Source organism: Solanum stenotomum, chromosome 9 (assembly GCF_019186545.1).
Source record: "Solanum stenotomum isolate F172 chromosome 9, ASM1918654v1, whole genome shotgun sequence".
NCBI classification, from domain to species: Eukaryota; Viridiplantae; Streptophyta; class Magnoliopsida; order Solanales; family Solanaceae; genus Solanum; species Solanum stenotomum.
Window position 1 is genome coordinate 53,247,683 of NC_064290.1, and position 22,754 is coordinate 53,270,436.

A 22,754-nucleotide genomic window follows, 5' to 3' on the forward strand; every position below is an offset into this window, starting at 1 on the left:
ATCTCTATATCTTAACTAAAAAATTTAAGTTGAAGCTCTGAATATTGAAAAAAGAAAGAACTGACTGAAAACACTTTTCCTTTTAATAACTTTATGTGACATAAATCAATATTAATCTAAGTGTTAATACCGATATTGAAGAAAAAATATAATTAATTACTACTAAAAAACTTGTAAAAAGTACACACAATTATTAAAATATTTAGGAACACTTAAATAATAGTGTATGGGAATTGCCAAAAATCCAAATCTTTGTTGGAATTCGTTTATTCTTCTTATTCTTCCAACTAGGAGAAGAAATTGATTCCTCCACGTTAGATGTTTGCTTTATCTAAAGTCCAAAATGTGAGAGAATAATTTCCTCCGTTCGTTTCAAATTATCTGTTTGTTCGTATTTTCATAATTTATTTAATAAAATAGTGTAATTAGTTTCTTTTTAAACTATTTGACTCTTACTGATATTTTAAGATATAATTTTCTTTATTGAATATTTTACTCGATTGGATTTTAAATTATTTGTCATATTTTTTACACATTCTCTAAGAAAATAGTGTAATTAGGAAGGACTTTAATTATTTATTGTTATTGATATTTTAAGACATTGAATATTTGTTTTAGTTATGTGTAGTCTTCAAAAATAATTACTACTCAAAGTAAAATAAGAAAAAATAAATAGTTTTGTGTCAAATTTTTAAAATAATAAATAATTTGAAATAGTAATTATTTTTTAAAAACACGATAAATAATTTGAGACGATGAAAGTAAACTTTAAAAAATAGAGGGGCTAAAATATAAAGTCCATAAAGTTAATTGGGAATAGTGTTTGAAAAAAGAAAAAGGCATTCACCCGTGCCTTCACATTTTCAGTCTTTTTGCAGTTTGCCCCCACTTTTTATATCAATTGCTTTTTTAGTAGCTTAATTTACTTTTTCATAAATATTACTACTATATTTATATTTTTTACCAAAGTGTTTCCCTTTTTAAAACTTTTCACTTTTTCCTAGCTTTTGGATAAGATTATATAAAAGACACTATGCAAATTGTTTTACAAAAAAACAATTAGTATGTAATAGATTACGCAAATATTGCATGTAGTTTGATTCATAGTATTTTACGATTCCTATTCGTTCCAATTTTATGTCGCGCTAGAATGATAGTAGTTGTCTAGTCTCATCCGAAAGTTTAATCTCCTTACTTCTTACTATTGTTTTTACTTTTTACCTAGTTGGCTCCTTCTAATCTTTAATCGCTCTAAAGGCCAACGATAGACAATAACCGCATGCCCTCACCCCATCTTACAACTTTATCGTATTGTGCTTCTTCAAAAAGCAACTCTTCTCAAAATCTACTCAAACAATTATTACTATACCCCTATTAGTATCTCATGTACTTCTCTTCATGTGACATAATATTTGTGTGGCGATAAAAAATTAAATATCCTCATTGGTCTATAGTGCTTTTTTGGGCAAGAGTTCATGGGCTCTACCTAGTCCAGCCCATCCAAGAATTGAGATTGAACTCCTCAAGCCCATGAAGCTAAACTGTTATTTTTGGGCTTGCAGTAGAAATGGCCCGATGACTTTATTGGGCCTTGATACACTCAAACGAATAGATTCCGGCCCATTCACATCGTCTTGCTATAAACGAACAATGTGGCAACTTGAAAATGTGCTTTCCGATGTTTACATCAAATTATATTAAATCATGTCATAGTTAACTAATAAATTAAAGTGAGACATTATGTTTAAGTTTCATATAACTGTAGTTCAAACATTGTTGTCTCACTTCAAACATACATGACCGAGGTTCAATTATATTTGTCAAATTTTACACGACACAAATTTAAATTAATCGAAATAAAAAATATATATTGGACATTGGTGGTCCAAGGAGGGCCCCTTTCCAAACAAAAATGGGAACGTTATTAAAGTGAGATTTACACTATTGTTGTGCAAGTGATAATGATTGATGTGGACAAACTAAAAATCACTAATAATTATACCTTTTTTCTTCTATATCTACACATTTTAGTGACTAATAAAACCCAAAAATGTTAAACAAGACAAATTATGTGTGCACTAGTTGCTAGAAAGGGATTATCCAAATATATAATTTTTGTTTTTCAATTTTATACTCGAGATTAGTGGAATCTGATTAAATTTGAATTTATACCAACTCAATTTTAGTTATTGCATTGCTGGAAGGGTTATTTGTCCATTTGATTTCTATTTATTTTGATAATATCAGAATTCATTAAGGATTGATTGAGTTAAATTGAATATTTTTTTTTTGTGTATGAAGCACGGAAAAATCCACCTTATTTATGCTTCGCACAGCAACTTGCCCGTTCCGTACGGATATTGATTGGTCTTGGTTTGACATGGTTTACGCGTTACTGGTTCTCGGAAGAATTAATATCTCCATTAGCTAAACCCTTTCTTACCCTGCCTTTGGATTCATATTTTGTTCGTACACAATCAACGGAGGCCTTCCCGACATATGTTGCAACGTGGAAGAGTGGAACTTCTAATAACAGAAACGAGTATTATTATAATGAATAAACTCAAGTTTAACATAATCTTTTTATCTATATAAATTATAAGGCAATTAATTAGCCAACAAATCAAAGCATAACATTATGAATAAATTTGTTATTATTGATCAATTAAGACATTCAAATGGCTCATCAATGTTGATTATATATATGGTAAATGATTCATTAGAGTGAATATTCAGTAGTTGATTCGATATTCCCAAAATTTGATTTCGATAATTTGAATAATCACTAATTAAAAATAAATATCAAATATCGAACTTACAATTCATTAAAAGTGGACGTTCAATACTTAGTTTGGTGTTTCTAAAATCTGATTTCGTTAATTTTGATAATCCCTAATTAAAGTAGATATCAAATATCGAACTTATAATTCCTTACGAGTAGACGTTCAACATTTCCAAAGTTTGATTCAATTATTTCGATAATTGGTTATTAAAAGTATATATTAAATACTATTCTTAAAATTTAATTTCGGTAATCTTGATAATCGATAATTAAAAGTAGATACGAAATATTAAACATACATTCATTAGAGGTGAATGTTCAATATTCATTAATTTGATATTTTCAAAGTTCAATTTCAATAATCTCGATAAACAATAATTAAAAATATATACTAATTAAATACCAAACTTTTAAAGTTCGATTTGGTACCATAATCAAATTTCAATTTTATGAGTAATAATAATAGATAAAAAAATAATTTATTTTTATATTTATAGAAAAAGTTAGATGACGGCACGTAATCCATTTGGCCCACATAGATTTTTCCCTCCTATTTAAACCGCCTTTAACAAATTCCCAAAAATTTCCGCCGCCGTATCTCCGGTTATCATCCGCCATCGCCGCCGATTCCGCCGCCGTTTTCTTCCTTCAGTCGCCGTCCGTACACGTATTCTTCTTCTACTTTTTTCTCTTTCCGCACAAAAAAATCGAAGAAAAAATAAATTAATTAAATTATCCAAAAAAACAAATGAATTCCGGAAGCTCCGATTATCGCGGTAGAATCGCCACGATGAAGAAATTCAGATAAAATCAAGCATTATGGTGAAGAAATTCAAAAAAAAAATGCATTCTATTTGTTGTGACACAGACGTGGCTGATCGGAGTACGGCGTCAGCATTGCCGGCGACTAATAATATACCTTTATCTAAGTTCCTGGATATGCATCCACCGCGATCTCCTCCTCATTCCAAATCACGCGCCACCGCAAATAACAACGCGGAAGTTGATTATTCTGGTGATGAATTTCATTCGGCGAGGATGAATGATTTTGCAGGGAATGACATTTCTGGAATTTTATACAAATGGGTGAATTACGGTAAAGGATGGAGACCTCGATGGTTCGTTTTACGTGATGGAGTTCTTTCGTATTACAAAATCAATGGACGGCATAAGATTGTGACGAATTCGGAGACGGAGAAAGGATCGATGATCATCGGAGAAAAGTCGTTTCGCCGGATTAATACTTCGTCAAGCACATCTTCGAAATCTCATCGGCGAAAACCTTGCGGAGAAATTCACCTCAAGGTATCTTACATTTCCTCATTTCGAAGCCTTTTTTAGAATAATTTTAGTTATAATTAATTGTATGACAAGTTCTTTTTTTTTGAGTGTAATTAAGCATCCCAACAAAATCATCTCGTGGCTATTGAGAACTAATTTAATAAGATGGTTTTATTTCTCAATGTTTTTGTGAAATTTTATTTAAAATAAAGCTTTTTCTCTGCATTTATCCATATTGTATAAAAAAAGTTGTAACTTTCTTGTAGACAATGTTTAAAATTTTCAAAAATAGTTACCTTTTAAAGTCACTTGTATGTTGTGTAATGCTCTCCATTTCGCATTATTTCGTTGTTGTTATTGCTCCCATATCTGTATCTCTTTTTTCAAATTGTTTGGCATGCTTTATGTAAGTCGGGGGTCTATTAGAAACAACCTCTCTATTTCTATGAGGTAGTGGTAAGGTCTACGTACAGTTGTACACGCTACCCTCCCTAGACCACTTGTGGGATTACACTGGGTGTGTTGATGTAGTTACCTTTTAGAGTCACTTTTTTTTTGAAATTAGTGAATTTTCAATTATTACCTTAGTACTTATGTCCAAATCAAATGGGACAACTAAATGGAATGGAGCGAAGGGAGTGATTGATTAAGTAGTGTGTTGGTAGAAACTTCACAATTACTGTTTGAAGTTAAATAGTTGAAATGGATTTGAAATTTTGAAAGAATTAGGTGTGTGTCATATTCTCTTTTGGGGACGTTGAATATAAGATGTGCCGTATAAACTGAGATAATGGGTGTACATTATGCTCGCAAGTAGCAGCTGTGCCCTAGTGGTTAGTAGTGGAAGGCCTATTGGTAGAACAATGTACTGTATCTGAAGTTTTGTTCAACATTTCTGTGACTGTTCTAGTGGGGCTCTTTATTTCATGATGTTAGTGTGCCATATAAAATATCAATTTGTAACACAGATGTTTGTTTTATTTGTCTGACTGTTTTGATTTCGGAGTTGGATATTCTACTAACAAATTAGTGTTTTTATAGGTCTCGTCAATAGAAAGTCGATCAGATGACCGGAGGTTTTCTATAAGTACTGGGGCAAAGAGGTTGCATTTGAGGGCAGAAACAAAGGAGGACCGACGTATTTGGTTGGAGGCATTGACTGCGGCAGTAAAGTTGTTTCCAAAATGCGATCCTGTTCTTGATGTTCAAATGAATGAGAATGTGTCTGTGTCAACTGAAAAGTTGAGGCAACGACTCTTGGAGGAAGGTGTAAGTGAGGTCGTGATTCGGGACAGTGAGCATATTATGAGAAATGAATTTGTAGCATTGCATAGTCATCTCCAGCAGGTGAAGCGGAAGCAGATGCTACTGCTTGATAAATTGGGGCAGTTGGAGGTATGACCTGCCACAAAATGACACATTTCTGCTATTCCTTTTGCAACTTCCACTTGCTAATCATTTCATAAGTTTTTGTTTTAGAAAATGACACTTCTGGACTCAAATAGTGATTGAATGAAGTTCTGCAGATGTCAAAAGGCTTAGGAAGATGTGAAATGCTAGGCAGCTCTTATTCGCACTAGTGCTTCTCATAGCATAGTATAGCCTTTACGAAATGTTATGTAGGAAAAAATCTTATCTAATTGCACTATGAAGCAAAAATCATTCATTTCAGTCTACACCAAAATGGAGAACTACGATTTGGCTTGAACTGCATAAATGATTCACTTGAAGAATCTCCTCAATGAGAACAATCTTATAACATTTTTTGAATTCTATTATTTTTTGTCTGAAACCAAAAAAGAGAACTTCAATTTCATAGTGAGAGTCTAGTCGATGAGAGATTACTGTACATTTACACTCAATTGAGTTGAACTAGTCTTAGGAGTTTCTTTCTTGAGTTTGCAGCATATTGTAAGAAATTCCTATGCCTCACTACTCATGTTGAATCTCCATTCTAGCTGACTTAGCCAATTAACTGATGAATGTGGTTTGTGCTTGATTCTGCCTTAATAAGAAAGCTGGTGATCATCAATTCATCAGGGCGTGTATTTGTTTACATGCTAGACGGGAAGAATTAAGTAAACAGTTCTGCATCCATTGACGAGCTTGCAGTGCAACAAGATGGATTGTATGTCATGTTCTATTTAGTATGGATTCCTCATGAGAGTTTGTTTTTGAGTAATATTAGGTAGAGCACTTCAGAAGTTACCAGCATTGGAGTACTTACACTGTTAGTTTCGTGAATAGTTATAGAATGGAATAGAGAAGAATATTGCAGTCATGATAATTACTTGTCATAATTAGGGAAAAGTGAGAAAAGAACAGGAAGACAGGAGAGTAAATCTTGGCATTAAAGTGAAAGAGATTGCAGTGACCGGAACAGTTAGAAGAGAGAGAATCAGAAAAAGACGTTGAAAGATCAGCTGAAGGAAATGCGAGAGTGGAAAGTGTAGGACTTACTATTTTCAAAATGCAGGAGTAATAATGAACCATGGAATGGAGGAAAGCTGTTGATACTCTATTCCGAATCAATCATTCATTCATCTCGAATTACTAAATGATGTAACAACCTTCTATAATGGACTAAAAGTTACTAAAATTTGAATTGTATTGCATGAGAAATTATCAGGTGCCAGATTTGATTATATCTCTTCAGAAAAATGGAAAAGCTTTTCTCCATCTAATAAAATGAAGAAAGCACGGTTAGGAAGTTATTTAGAACATACTATCTTTTTCATGACTCACTAGATTTTTGTCAGAATAATGTCTGCTTTTGTTGTGTACTGCCACTATTACTGCAATTTAAGTAACAAAAACTTCTATGCATTTCACGTTCAACTAGCATTACTAAACAGCAGATCCCAAATAAACAACACGAGCATATATTTTATTTCTTTATGCCCCAAAATGTTTCTGCTTCTATATATATAGTAATGCCAGTTGAGGTTGTTTTCATTTGATTCCATTTCTGGATCCTGATTTAGGTGTCTATCTGAAAGCCTATAATTCCTTAGCTGAATTCTACTTAGTTGAGCCTCAGAGTCACTCACGTATGAGACTCACGTGCTTTATGATATACTAAAACTGCTCTTAATCTGCTCACCCACAGACAGAAAAAGTTGACCTCGAGAACACTCTCATTGATGAGGGTCACAGACAGGCAAGAGATCGTCAAACTTATTCTGAAGCATCTCTGGACAAATTTAGAGGTATGCATGTTTATAAGTTATTTCTCTTCGATGCGGTGCAACTGTTTCAGCTTTACTGATGGTATTTTTAATTTATATCTCCTAAAATAATAATGCCAATAATTGTAGTACAAAGCTTCCCCATTTCTTATCTTTTTCTCATCATTTTATATCTCAAAATTCATATGTCCCAGAATTTAAGGAATCCAAAGTTAAAAGGAAGGTGGCACCACCTGCTTCCTAAGGGTCTTTTAATTTCACTGGCTGAAAGATAATTCATGTGCATCAGCAAAGGTCTAACAGTTTTGTTCTAGGCATCTAATAACCAACCCACCACTTTGCATTATCTAGATCTAAATAATCAGTCAAGATATGATATATTTGCCATATCTTTGAGCAACTGAAATGTTTTGCATAAACAAAAAAGCCAGCTTGCATGCACTTCGATAACGATCGAGTACCTGCTACTTTCTACCTGCATAGCTCTTGGGTTACTCGACTTATTAAAGTTTCGACAGATAGAAAGATTTCATTTAGTGTCACGTCTTCTGGGGATTTAAACCTTGGTTACCATGATAGTTTCACAAACTTTTTGGTCTCTGGTCCATCTCTTTGGGGCATGGCTCCACCTTGCTTTGTAGAAAACGCTTAACTATGTTACAAAAATGAATTTGGTAGGACATGCTTAAAGAACCTCTTATACTATGGGGAATATGTCTAAAATACTCATGAGAGAACAATTACTAATTTTCAATATTTATGTAACGAGAACAGATTTTGGAAAATTAACACTGAAAATGATATAAAATAATTGCTACGCTTTGCTCAACTGTCAATACGAGAATTTCTTATTGTTGTTATTGTTTTCAAGTCAACTGATAAAAACACAAGGTCTCTACTACCAGGGAGATTCTCAAAACCAAACTTCCATGAACAATTTCATTGTGTAGGCAACTCACCGGATTCTAATATTATGTTTATGAATGATCATGTAACAAGGGGATACACTGACTGATTATGCAGACACTTTTAGTTGATTGCATTCAAAAAACTGCACTTACCTTAGCCTAATCGCATTGAGTCTAGATATTTTAGGCCTTCAATAAAGTTAAGATTGAATAAAACTTTAGTTTGTAACAACAAAATTCAACAGTGTTCCTGTTGATACTCTCATCAGATTTGAAAATAAGGAGGATCTTGTCCTATGCCTCACGAGTTTCCTGCTCCTTTTCTTTTCTGATGGAATCTTAAATGTTTTAGGTAAATGACATGGAAGATGTGAATGGTTATTTTTCATTAAGTAGTAAACTGTTACTCCTTTGAATGGACCATATATTAATTTTGTAGAGAACTCGTGTGCTTGGTAGTCCGTGATGATTAAATAAACCAAGGTTTTGACATGGCTGCATTTTTTGTAAAATTGAGATTATTTCGTTTCCTTTCTTACAAGAGAGAGGGACCCGTAGGACTTATTTATTGGGGGGGAATGGAAAGCCGGAACTTTATTGATGGGAGATTTTCATCCTCTTTCTGCCATTCGGAAGAAGTTTTCTATAGAAGAAAAGTCTGTTACGAGTAAGTGGAGAGAAAGATCTCCAACGATCCTTATCTCATTCGTGGAGAGGAAAGATCTCCAACGATCCTTATCTCATTCCATTCGAGTGGCTCAACCAGTAACCATCAGTTAATATGCTTTTCCAAAAATAAAAGTTAAAATTTTTAAAAAGCTACTTATTGTAAGTTGAATTTTTTTAAAAAAAATAAAATTCAAGATGACAATTTATACATTTGAAAATCTTTGTTAAAGTTGGTTACCTCATATTTAAAAGCAAAGTTGAAAGGTTGAAGATGTAAATTAGGATTCGAACTGGTTTAGCAATTTAGAAATGGTGAACTCTAGATTGGTTTATTACCCGGATTTCTTTTGTAAATGGTTTGATCATTGTTTCATTCTTACATTTACCATTTTTGCTGATGGGACTACTCTTGAATAAATTATTAAATGAATCATTTCGAGGAAGTTTTCTAACTAGATTTCTTTCTTCTTCTAGTATTTCTAGGAGGAAGTGCAAGTGGATCTGACAACGAAGAGGATGATTCTGATGATGAAGTAGATGCTGATAGCTCGTTTTATGATGCTAAAGATGTTCTTTCTTCGAGTTCCACAAGAAGCACCGATTCTGATGATGAAAGATTATCATTTGATTCTGCGACTGTAGAGTTTCATCCTGCTGAAGATGGTCTTGGTTCTGGTACAAGATTTGCTACATCTGACTATCCTTTTGTGAAGCGAAGGAAGAAATTACCAGAACCACATGAGAAGGAAAAGGGAGTAGGCCTTTGGTCAATGATCAAAGATAACATCGGCAAGGATTTAACTAAAGTTTGTTTGCCAGTGTTCTTCAATGAGCCACTCTCTTCTTTGCAGAGATGCTTTGAAGAATTTGAATATTCTTACCTTCTTGACCAAGCATATGAATGGGGAAAAACGGTAATAATTTTCTGGGCTTTGTCTCTATGTTTCATCTTCATTTGTTGCTTCCAAGCATTGATTAGGCATCATATATATGACTATAGCTGATGCCATGCAGCTCCAAGACTAATAAATTTTTTGAGAAATTTGTAATAAATGAATGTTTGAGTTTCTCTTTTCCCCTTTGTTTCAGGATCCCTCATATTTTCTTCAGTATACTCATGATAGTCGTTTCTGTCTTTCCATTATTGCCTCTTTTTTTTCTGTGTATTTATTTAGGAAGAATCTGAAAGCTTTGATAAAATGTACTGATGACGAAAAATTAACAACAGTGTTCATCTTGTGTTAAATTTAAATTTTCAACATGTGAAAAGGCATATTCTTTAATGCCTGCAATTTGTAGAAAGATAAAGATTAGGCCTAGGTGTCATATCTTTATAGTATTTGATACCTTTCTCTTAACTGTTTTTCTAATTATTATCATTAGATTAACAAATCAGGATTTATTGACTCGTATTCCGAAGGTACTTCAGTAAGCAATAACTCTGTAAATGCCTTCTCTTTTTGGATTTCTGTCATCTGTGATGCATGGCATTCTTTGCCTTCTCTTCCCTATGAAAATATACCACCTTTGTTCACAAAACTTTGTAGGGAAATAGCATTATGAGGATTCTTAGCGTTGCAGCATTTGCGGTATCCGGATATGCTTCAACTGATGGAAGGATGTTCAAGCCATTTAATCCATTATTAGGCGAGACATATGAAGCCGATTACCCAGACAAGGGGTTGCATTTCATCTCGGAAAAGGTAGTCCTAAAAGCAGCTGGTTTTAAATGGTCCCTTTTCCTTATTCTAGATCAATGTCTATTGCTTAATGTTCTTCCAGTTAGACTTACTATGCACACGTAGAAACATGCATAGGGCAAAAATGTAGTGAGAAACTATTCTGCAACTTTTACCGGTTCGTTCTGAATTTTTATCTTTCAAACCTTCATGAATGGCAATATGCTTATTATTTGAAACACAAACAGGCACCAATTACTACCAGCATTAAACACTTATAAGCGAAATACTTCGGACGTCGTAAGATTGATATGCAATCCTTGACCTATTTGCATGTATGTTTCACTTTATAGTCACATATTTCTAAGTTTTGACAGTCAAGAAACAAATTACCCCTCATACAAAAATTTGGTAAAGAAAAGAACACGGCTAGGCTATGTAATACGATCTCTGCAACTTGACTTTTATTATCTTCTTGTTCCTGCTTGTTTAATAACATATTTCTTGGTGACATAGGTTAGTCATCATCCCATGATTCTTGCATGTCACTGCCAGGGTCGAGGTTGGAAATTTTGGGGAGATACAAATTTAAAAAGTAAATTTTGGGGTCGATCAATCCAACTTGACCCTGTTGGTGCCCTTACCGTGGAGTTCGATGATGGAGAGGTTTTTCAGTGGGGCAAGGTATGTGTATTAAATTGAAAATACTGCAACTCCTTTTGGAGAAGTTTGCTGAACCATTTAACTGAATAATCAGGTTACAACTTCCATCTACAACATCATTATAGGAAAGCTCTACTGTGACCACTATGGCACGATGTATATCCGGGGGAATCGAGATTACTCCTGCAAGCTAAAATTTAAGGAGCAGTCTATTGTGGAAAGAAATCCTCACCAGGTGCAGAATCTCCACCTTACTAGTGCTTGCGTTCTTCCCACACCACCGCTTTCTATCAATTAGTGTCCTAGTGATCTTCTGCTGGATGGTAATATCTGAAGGTTATAATCCCTTTTGTGGGGATTTTGGTTAACAAATGCTGCATTACTTTCTTACTCAACGCTAAGTCACTTTAACATTCCCTGTTTTTATAGTATTCTCTCTTCATACGTGGTCTTGGTATTATTTATATCTCTTCTGTATTTGCCATGCTTTTAAATGTACTATCTGTGGACAGCCCATATGGAATCGTCTCATATCAAATTGTCTTTGCAGGTACATGGAGTCATACATGATAAGAGTGGAAAAAGAGTGGCAACAATTAATGGAAAATGGGATGAGAGTTTGCATTACTCTATGGGGGATAATCCGTCAGATGACGTTGGACAAGATTCTGATTCAAAGTCACATTTGATTTGGAAGCGAACCAAACCATCAGATTTCCAAACAAAGTACAATTTAACGCATTTTGCTATCACCCTGAATGAGCTCTCTCCTGACCTTAAGGTAAGGGGATATTATAATTGATAGTTGTCATTGTGTCCTGTTCATCCTTATCTTTCAAATGTATTCTCATATCAATGCTACTATTGTCAATGCAAACAGAAAAAGTTGCCACCAACAGATTCAAGGCTTAGGCCTGATCAAAGGTTTCTTGAAAATGGAGAATATGAAATGGCTGATTCAGAAAAGTTGCGGTTAGAGCAGAGGCAACGTGAGGTAATGGAAATAGTTATTTCTTCATTAGTAACATTCTAATTTGCATGGTTTCATCTATGACTTCTTAGGTTCTTAAATTTTCTCGTCGAAATTTACCATATTAGTGCTTTATGTGTATTAGCTTGAGTTATAATGAGGTAACAAGGTAATTCACATGCTTAAACCTGATTTTATATACGAGACATCCAAATGAATTTCGAAGTTGCTCACTTAATATTCATGTACAAAATCAGTGTTAGAACATGAAAACTTGTATGAATTTTATCAACTCTCGAATCTGTGTTGTATCTCCAAATCTTTAGGCAATTGTTTTTTCATTTTTGTTGGAACATTGACATTTGGAACCAGCAAGAAATAGCCTATAGCAGAAGAAAAAGATATATTTAGGTGATACCTATTAGATGGAATTAAGTTTTAATCATGATAATATTAAATCCAATGTTTGCTAAGTCTTCTATAGGGGTTGTTTGGTTGGTTGGATACACGATAGGAGTAACAGTCGTGGGATAAGATGTTTCTTTGTACTAAAGTGTCGCGGTATAAGCTATCTCATACAGAAGGTGGGATAACTAATCTCATGGGATATCTATATGCATGTAGCAAATATAGACTTTCTAGTGTTAGACAAACATTTCTCTTTCCATAAGATTTTTTAAAATTCTTTTGACATAACATTGCACTAAATGTGCTTAAATGGAGCGACTTTCACATCGCTGACCCTAACTTGCTTGAAATTACGGCATAATTGTTACTACAACAACAAACCTGGTGTAATCCCACGAGTGGGGTTTGAGGAAGGTAAGGTGTATGCATCCTTACCCCTATCTTTATGGGGTAGTCAGGTTGTTTCTGATTGACCCTCGACAACCCTTCTCCTCCTTTTTCCGAGCTTGGGCATAATTTTGTTAATTTGTATATGCAGGCATCAAAGATGCAGGAAAGAGGATGGCAACCAAGGTGGTTTGCTAAACAAAAAGGTAGTGATACATATAAATATAAAGGAGGATATTGGGAAGCTAGACAAACTGGTAAATGGAATTCATGTCCACATATTTTTGGTGAAATATCTCAACACACTTAATTTCACCCCCAATTTATTACTATAAATTACTTTCATTGTTTTATACAAAGCCAAAAATGGAACTGAAATTGATAGATGTAAACTAAAACCACAAAGTTAGATAGATTAAAAAGATTTGAGTCCTACATCCATTGAAATATTTTGTATTTAGAGAAATAAAATATACAATGCCTTTCATGGCTGTTGAATTTTTGATTTTGTAACTGATTATTTCTAATTTTTTTATGTGTGTATATAAATTTTATCTGACATTTTGTTAATAGTTTAACTTAAAAAGGTTATTAGGTGTATAAATTTTGTATTATCTAATGAATATTGTTATGTCTTGACCTAGCTCTTAAGTGTGAAAATATTTTGGTGTAGAATTGCAGTGTATATATAATGTTAAAATTATGATGTTGAGTTTTCTTGACTTTTTCGTATATTTACTTCTCTTATAGTTTAAGAAAAAATCCTAGCTCATTAGAACTATGGAAAGAAAATCAGTGGAAAAGAAAGTCAAATATTTAGTGATATAGTAAGAAAAAGGCAGCCAATGAATTTCATTTATGTCTAATTAATCCTCTCAAGTCTTCATAGGACTCTTGGTCAATTGTCCAAATATGTTAAAATAAATTAATGGAAAATTGTCTAGAAAATTTGAGCTGTAAATTTTGACCTCTTCACTTCATGCAATATAAAATATAAATTATACGTTTTTCTTTTCTTATATAAGTTTTTGAAATATTGATAGTTAAATAATTAAATTTAGTCTCTTACCACGTTAATGGATGTGATCCATCTCTAATCAGAAGTTTAAGGTTCAAGTCATATGAATAGAAACAACGACTTGAATAAGAATTAGTATACTAGAAAACATGTCTCTTATTAGAATAAAAAACATAAATTATTTTCACCAACCACTTCACTTTCATGCAATATAACAAATCTTATTTTCTTAAATTTTCCGACCTCGAGCGAGTTATATTACTTTATAATTTCCCATAAAAATTCGCAAATTAAAAGAAAATAAATAAATAAATAAAAAGAAACTTATAAATTTCATTATATCAACAATATTTTTTATATGTATCTCAACATGTATTTGGATCACAAGGGTACACAAGTAACAATTACATTTAGTTAGTAGGTTCACATATTTTTCTTACGTGATGAATATTATTCTTGATTATTTCTATTGTAACATTAAAAAAAAAATACAAAGATACATCAGTATGAAAATATAAGTTTTGAAATATCATTTATTGCCATCCATATATTCTCTTTTGAGAAATTTCTTGCAAATTCTTTCCAAACATTTCCTATCTGGCTCAGCTTTATAAAGCTTAGATTTTGCATCTTCTGCAAATTCACTCTGTATATAAACAAAACACAAATAAAAACAATGATTAGAAAGGGAAAATTACATGAAATAAAATAAAGATGTTTAAAAATATCAATATTCTTGTTAATAAATATATAAGGGATAATTGCACTTTGGTCCCTCAATTACTGATAAATTTGTGAAGATATCTGGTTAGTGATATCAAAAGTACATACACCAGTTAATATATGTTTATTAATAAAAAGATATAAGGACCAAAATCACAAAATCATCGATAATAATGAAATGATTTAACACTTCATAAATCGTTAAATATGTGAAGATTTTCGGTCAAAGGGATCAAAAGTGCGTATATATAAAATAATTGAAGGTTAAATATACTTAATTGAAATCGGAATATATCCATCAATATTTAAAGGACTAAAAGTGCTAATTTAAAGAATTTATAAGTACCTGAATGGAACCATTGGAAAGTAGACGATCAATGAGATTAGAGAGTATATCTTTGGTATATTCAGGATGACCTTGTATACCTAAAATATGATCTCCCATTGTAAACATCTCCACATTTGTTTTTTCTGAAATTGCTACTATTTCTGCTCCCTTTGGCACTTCCCACACCTGTCCAATTTTTTCAAATTCGAGTTAATTTATATACACTGATAGTAATATCGTATATAAGAGAGAGTTCAGAGCCTGCTTTAAATAGATGAGCGATATATAACAAGTTTAATTGCAAGAAAAAAATAGAAGTTTTCTTTAACACAAAAGAGATAGATAAGTAGGTTATTTGGGATTAGGGGTGAGCGTTTGATTTTTTTTATTTTTCGATAAGATTTTTGAATTATTCTAATGTTTTAGCTATAGGTGGAACAAAGGATTTGAACACGATGGGAAGTAGTTCTTGCTTAATATTAATCTTATTGTACTTTTGAAAATATGAGTTTAGAATGTAATAGTTATTATAATTATAATGTATCTTGTCAAATATATATTCATATTTCATGTCGAAAATACTAAGTAGCAACTAAAAGCTACACCAATCATTGATTTATTGTTGTAAGTAGGTAACATGTCTTATTTCTTACGTAACTATATTCTCATTTTTTTACGAACAAATATATGCATGTACTTATCTTTCAGATGACTTGATAGTATATAAATTGTTTTACACTATTCTAGAAAGTCAAATATGCTTGGAAAATGTTGGTGATAGCATAGTTACATAGTGATTTGACTTTGTACTTACTTTATAATATTCCACATAATAGGCAAAAAATTCCAAGTAAATATGATTTCATAATGCATGGAAAATATTGGTGATAGCATAGTTACATAGTGATTTGACTTTGTATTTACTTTATAATATTCCACATTATAGGCAAAACATTCCAAGTAAATATGATTGCATAATGCATGGAAAATATTGGTGATAGCATAGTTACATAGTGATTTGACTTTGTACTTACTTTATAATATTCCACATAATAGGCAAAAAATTCCAAGTAAATATGATTTCATAATAGAAAATAAAAACATAGAGATATATATATTACCTCATCTTGGTGGCACTCAATAATTGAAAGTGCTAGTGGGATTTCATCCAAATCACCAAGGAAACTATGTGTTGAGAAGTCCTTTACAATGTTCAATTTCCTTAGTCCAATGTCCCAACCATTGTTAGCTTTTCCAACCTTTCCTCCCAAAGCTCTACACAAAACCTATATATGGATATAAAAATATTTAGTATAATAATTTAAGATATATATCCAAAATCCTCTTTTTATTTTGGAAAAAAAAAGAACCAATCACATATAAAAGAAAGAAGTTATGCTTTTAGAACAAGAATATGCAAGTACTTTAGCAAGTGCAATATGGTGTCCTTTTGCACTTTGGTATTTGTACTTTACCCAACTTGTTGGATGATTTTTTGTTATTCATAGAAAATATCTTTGAAGGATCAAAACCTGAAGTAACGATAAAATTATTTCAGCATAAAAGGTTTCATGTTCAAGCAATGAAATTATGTCACTAATGCTTGTGTCAAGATCGACTGTTTACATCACACTTTCTTGGAGTGCAACCCTTTTCCCAACCTTGCATGAACTCAGATGAATTCATGCATCAAGTTGATCACCTTTTTTAGAAAATATCATCCCTATTCCATTTTTAGAAAAACATTGATTTTCGACTGACGTCCCATCTAAATTTGACTCGTTTGAAATTTTATCAATGAGTCAAATTCAGATGAATTTCATCATAATTTAGTGATTTTCTTAATAATGCTCATTTTGTAGTAACTGTTTTATTTTTAAGATTACTAATGTCACAAATTACATATAACAATTAACACATGCAATTATCTTTTTAACATCTTGATAACGATTTTACACTGTCAGTATATATAAAAGTAACATACCTGATGTCCAAAGCAAATACCAAGAACTTTCTTTTGCATGAAATACAAAGTTTGCAAAAGTAGACAAAGTTTGAGAATCCAATGCTCATTCCCATATGCATCAAATGGACTTCCACTAATTACAAATCCATCATAATTAACAAGTTGATCCATTTCTGGAAATTCACCATCAACAACTCTAAATAAATCCCATTTTTCTCCAAATTCTTCATCACCAAAAGCTTCAACAAATACATTAAAATATCCTCCATACATTTTTTTCACATATTCTGAATCTTTTGCAGCTAATAATAAAGCATATTTCTTCATTTTTCCACCTTCAATCTTCATATTTTTTTTGAAGAAAAATATAAATATTCACTATGTGTGTGTGTGTGAAAAAATGGAAATTATATTTGTTGGTTTGTGTTTGAGATAGTGTAGATAAATGGTTGTATTTATAGAAGAAAAAAAAAGAATAACTACGCGTTTTGATGTGATTAATTGAATATAAGTAATTAAGGAATTAAATAATTAGCAAATAGAAGTTATGAAAGTTGACCATGTAAAAGGACTATAGAAAATAGTTATGTGTAACACCTCTATATATAATAATGCCAAACCTAATTTAACTAGGATTAGAAAACTTATTTTTATATTATTTAGACTAAGTATTCTATTTTTAGACATGAATTAAATTAATACCAAATCCTAAACAAAATTTATTTCCTACTATAACTTTAATTATTATTCCAATTGTAGCTAGGTAAATCTTTTTTTATGTATATATTACCATATATTGACACCTTTTGACTTCTTCTTAAAATTACTTTTTTATATTTTAAAACTCTCTAATAAAAATTTCAACAAATATCAAATCCTAAACAAATTTGGCTTCCTACTTTGATTCGGAATTATTATTCTAATAGTAGCAAGGTAATTAATTAGTATTCTTTTTAGGTATGGATTACATTATATTGACACCCTTTAACTTTTCGTGAATTTACATTTTTATATTTTGACATTCTTTAATAAAAAAAATCAACTACGCTATTAATATAATATAACATGAAAATTGATCGATTCCAAAGAAATATTGGCCGTTGTATAGAAATATCGTTATGAGTGATTAGGTCTGGTTGTATTTTAATATTTTCTGTTCATACGTATTATTTATTATATTTGTAGTGATTTTTTTATACGTAAATTTAAGGTTGGTATTAAAAAATTGGATTCACACAAAACTCCATATTGCAACGTTACGTATAAAAAAATTATTGTAAGCATAGTTTCGAAAGAAACTAATTAAATAAACCATGAAGAAAGTCATTAGATTTTTCCACAAAGTTTTTTACTATTTTATTTATGGATCAATATGATTATTTTTTCTTAAAAATAGATTAATATAAAAATAAAGCACAATTCCCTCGTTGGACTTGGTCATATTGTTTTTTTTCCCCTCCTAATTTCTTAATCGGTATCTTAGATTTACTCGTTCATGGTCGATTAAATTTAGGGATGACAATGAAACGTGTGGGGTAAACTCATAACTTGTCCTGCATAATTCCAACATTCTTCTAACACTGTGTATTGAAAAACACTTATTCATGCTAGAAGTGAATTGATTCACACCTTGCAAAGTATGCTTTCCATACATCAAGCTTCACGTTTTGGATGCCTTCACCAATATGAAATACTTCAATTTCCAAAAATATTTTGTACCCGCACCACCCCCGCAAAAGGTCTAACCCGTCCCACCTCGCCCTGCTTCGCAAATACTATATTTTGTCCTCCCTGCTCCATTGTCATCCCTAATTAAATTTGATAGATTCATCCTCGGAAACAAGAAGTTCTGAGAGAAATAATATCAATCCCTTGACGTCCCTCCGAGCATTCGTTATGGTTATCTCATTTCTCCTTTTTCTTTTCGTATGATTTTGCTTACATTACCTGATATTGTAACATTAAAAACTGTATTCTTACTTTTGTTGCGATCGAGATAAATCTAGCCCCTTCTCCTGTTAATTTTGACCTACGTATATAAAATATTTTAAGAACTGAAGGGAAAGAATATCGTAAGATATTCATTTTGGGACCTGGTTAAATCTAGATTCATGCATTGTAAGATTTATTTCTGAGCGGATACTATAACAAGAATTTTTCTATTTTCAAAAGATCAAATTTAAGACGTCTGATTAAAGATAAAAAGATCTCAACTTTTTCATCACGATTCGTGTTGGTGGACTTGGTCATATTGATTTCTTATACAAGTCAAAATTAGTAAATAATTCATTAAAGGAAAATTCACACATATAACGAAGGAAGTTCAACGATGCATTACTTAGTTTTTGACGAAACAAAATTTTAATTATATATTAAGAACATAATATATGTCTAAATAAACATATATTATCAATTTTGTGTGTATTAGTATATGAATTTTCTAAAATATGTGTCTTAAGCTATGTTCGAGCTAAAATTTTGTTGCTTTATTGGTGATGATATATTAAATGATACTCATTATTTTTTGAAAAGGCGGACACCATTTTTTTTAGAGTTTATGTATCACCGTTTGATTTATGAGAGTCAAATCATTTAATTTTGTATGTGAATTTGTACATGAAAATTTCAATATTGTAAAAATAAAATTATATTTAAAAACCAAAAAGGTACTGTGAATCGAAATATTATAAGATATTTAATAAAAAATATATATGAAAAAATTATGATCAATAAAAACATATTTAAATCTCAAAATTCAAAAATACCATACAAATTGACACATAGAGAATAGTAATTATGTAATCGACTTTAATTAATTTGCAATTTTGATTTATTCATATTTCCATTGTCTCTATCATGAAGTTAATTAAAAGAATAAAAAGAAAATGACTTCTTGTCACATAATTAAGGCGCAACAATAGCATTTGTACAATAAAATTCTTAATGTTATTATTTTTCTTAATTCTTCATGTGCAATTTGTTGAATAAGTCCTTTAAAGTTCCATGGAAATTCAGAACAATGTGTACATCTTTTAATTAATTATTATTCCTATTATTAATTGACTTGTACTAGATTGTGTTGTCTTTATCAATTATGAACTACCACTATGTACCAAATACAACTATTGTCACATTTAATATGTTATTAAATGTAGAGTCATAATTTTCACTATAAAAAATAAAATATAAAAAAATTAAAGAAATTCAACATTAATGTTATATACATGAAAAAAATTTGTATAATATAACATGTGGATTTGATATAAATTTATTTGATATAAACCTTGTATTCTAATAAAAAGAATTATTAAATATGTATAAAAATAATTTAAAATTTAATTAGTTACTAGCATAATTGATTAGGTTGTATCGTATAATTCAGAATTTATAGAGTTCAATTCATGCATCCCTCTCTATTTTATACAATGTAATCTGATAAATTTTACGAGTCGTGAATATTATCTAAAAGATAATAACAAGTAATCATTATAAATAAAAATGAAATTAATAACAAAATATATAAACTTTTATTTGTAAAACAATAAATATAATTGATCAATATCTTCAACTTTATCAATTGGGACAAAGATATAAATGCCGGTTGGTTTGGAACAACCAATTACTAATTTCTCACTCAACTCAATTCTTTCTATTTGTCCTTTTTTATCTTTGTGAATGAGTCATCATGTTCAATTTTCTTCCGTTGACAAAGAAATCCGCAATCGTTACTCTTCAGAATACGTAAAAAGTAAACTTATTTTAGTATAATAAATCATATTCTTTTGTTTGTGTTTATTCAAAAGTCAAAATAATAGTGGACATATTTTTGGTCATAATACTAAAATTATTGTTCTGATACTTGTTATTTAAGTCGATTTTTTTTAAAAAAAAGTTTTCTTTTTATCACTACAAAATAATTTGGGTATACTCTACTATTATGAAACCCCGACTACCTATAAGATTTCGCTAAATTTAAAGCATCGCAAAGAAAAAAGCAATAAAAGGGTAATATTGTCACAAATTTTGGATATATTGATAAAGGGAAGTGCTAAATGGCTAGAAAATTAAAAAAAACTATAATATTTTTTTTAATTTTAAAATAAACTGATCTTTTTTAGTTAAAAGGGTAAAATGTTTAAAAAGGTAAAATAACATAGATAAAATATCATTCTGGTCAAATTCTGGCCAAAAAGATTTTTCCATTAATAAATTTCATCATAAAATCGTTAGAATTTAGTGATAGACCTTGCTCTTCATACGTATTATTCCGTCACAAATTTGTGTTTTTACTATATGGTATCGTTTAATTATATTTTGTTGATCCATTGACATAGTCAAAGTTGAAAATCTAAGAAGAGAATTGCTTGAAAATGAAATTTTGAGGTAATACTTAGTGAGGGATATAATTTATTATAAATATTATTTTAGACTTTAGTTATATGATTTTTTATATTAAGAGATTGAGAAGAAATAACACAAGAAATCGATAAATAAATTATATAACTTTGTATGATTACCTACTACTCATTTACTATATGTTGTGACGGTCAAAATATTCTATTGAAAGGTTCAATTCTTTCATATGCAATACATTCCACTATAAACAATTTTGGGGTACATTTTCCACTCGATATTCGATATATATATGGAGCACAATTAATTTAAATTTATGGTGGAAAGTTTTACTTTGAAAAATAATGTGTTGTGTAGTAAAAGTGAATTCATACTCAGGGCTTGAAATCGAAATCTTTAGTTAAAGATGGAGGAGTATTTACCACTTTATCACCACAACATTTGCTGTAATAGATGAGTAGACACTATCGAAAATAGTCTTTTTATCTCCAAATTAAAATAAAATATGCATACATTTTGCTTTTCATAAATCTTACTCGTGAAATTACATTGATTACGACGTTGTTGACTTGGAAAGTAATAATTAAACTACTAAAATAAAGACTTTATTAGGCAGTTAGTAATTTATCTACACAACTAAATTCTTTTTTATTTTGGTCAAGTCGTGAATAACATTTAATGTGCCATTTTCATATTTATGGTCAATTATCCTAGATTTGTAGGGGTCCTTGACTTGACTTTGTTCTTTTTAAAAAATAAAACTTTTTTTTTGGTTATATTGCATGGTCTTCTTTTGTGAATAAAGATGTCTAGGTACATTGCATGTTATTATATTGTTAACAATGTAAAGAAAATTTGTATATTATAAAACTACATAAAAAACTACAAGTCATAATAATTAATAATTTAAAATATTTAAAATTAGATATATTAAAAAATTATGATGAAAAAAAATTGTTTAACTGTCAAAATCTGAATGATGTCATATGAATTAAGACCAGGAGGAGTATCTAATATTTCATCACTTTATGAGCTTATAGTCATGACTTTTAGAGTAGCACTCTTCTGAATCCTACTGCAAATTATAATTTCATTATTCACAATAAATCCCAAATTCCCATTAAATTTAGAAAAAGATTTTTACTAAAATTTATTTTTTGCTTAAATTTCTTTTATCAAATGGTTTGATTGTTTGGTAATTAATTATACACGAAAATAAAATCAAAACTCAAGATAGGATATAGAAAAATAAATTAGTTAGCAAATAAAAAATATAACCTAACAACCCATAAATCACTCGTTATTCACAACAAGAAATTAAAATTGGTCATTGTTGCTTTTGTTTTATTTGTTGATTTTGGGTAGAGCTGTCAAAAAGGGTCGGCCCAGCCCCACCCGGCCCAAGCCTCGCGGGCCAAGGAATTTGAAGGG

The 22,754-nt window shown here is 30.7% G+C and overlaps 2 protein-coding genes across 3 annotated transcripts; one reads left to right on the top strand and one right to left on the bottom strand.

Moving 5' to 3' along the window:
* The first annotated feature begins 3,391 nt into the window (after positions 1 to 3,391).
* LOC125876992 (oxysterol-binding protein-related protein 1B-like) lies at positions 3,392 to 13,261 on the top strand. Of its 2 annotated transcripts, XM_049558295.1 has the most exons (10): positions 3,392 to 4,087; positions 5,105 to 5,458; positions 7,173 to 7,272; positions 9,303 to 9,742; positions 10,376 to 10,531; positions 11,024 to 11,191; positions 11,265 to 11,405; positions 11,721 to 11,951; positions 12,051 to 12,164; positions 13,087 to 13,261. In XM_049558295.1, exons 1-10 carry the CDS (start codon positions 3,602 to 3,604, stop codon positions 13,243 to 13,245), a joined length of 2,349 nt encoding a protein of 782 aa, XP_049414252.1. In that variant the 5' UTR covers positions 3,392 to 3,601; the 3' UTR covers positions 13,246 to 13,261. The 2 variants fall into 2 exon arrangements, with proteins under 2 accessions (XP_049414252.1, XP_049414253.1); XM_049558296.1 differs by lacking the exons at positions 3,392 to 4,087; positions 5,105 to 5,458; positions 7,173 to 7,272 and adding an exon at positions 9,167 to 9,184.
* Positions 13,262 to 14,482: 1,221 nt separating this feature from the next.
* LOC125877659 (gamma-glutamyl peptidase 3-like) lies at positions 14,483 to 17,356 on the bottom strand. Its single transcript, XM_049558887.1, has 4 exons — positions 16,989 to 17,356; positions 16,126 to 16,290; positions 15,023 to 15,190; positions 14,483 to 14,599 (listed from the first exon to the last, which is right to left on the bottom strand). Exons 1-4 carry the CDS (start codon positions 17,316 to 17,318, stop codon positions 14,483 to 14,485), a joined length of 780 nt encoding a protein of 259 aa, XP_049414844.1. The 5' UTR covers positions 17,319 to 17,356.
* Positions 17,357 to 22,754: the final 5,398 nt, after the last annotated feature.

Excerpts from the sequence above, each read along its gene's own strand:
- LOC125877659 (XM_049558887.1), bottom strand. The coding sequence starts at position 17,318 with ATGAAGATTGAAGGTGGAAAAATGAAGAAATATGCTTTATTATTAGCT. Across the intron at positions 15,191-16,125 it reads TTGAGTGCCACCAAGATGAG|GTGTGGGAAGTGCCAAAGGG; the intron begins GTAATATATATA and ends AAAATTGGACAG. Across the intron at positions 14,600-15,022 it reads TTTCCAATGGTTCCATTCAG|AGTGAATTTGCAGAAGATGC; the intron begins GTACTTATAAAT and ends GTTTATATACAG.
- LOC125876992 (XM_049558295.1), top strand. The coding sequence starts at position 3,602 with ATGGTGAAGAAATTCAAAAAAAAAATGCATTCTATTTGTTGTGACACA. Across the intron at positions 11,192-11,264 it reads AGGTTTTTCAGTGGGGCAAG|GTTACAACTTCCATCTACAA; the intron begins GTATGTGTATTA and ends CTGAATAATCAG. Across the intron at positions 12,165-13,086 it reads TAGAGCAGAGGCAACGTGAG|GCATCAAAGATGCAGGAAAG; the intron begins GTAATGGAAATA and ends TTGTATATGCAG.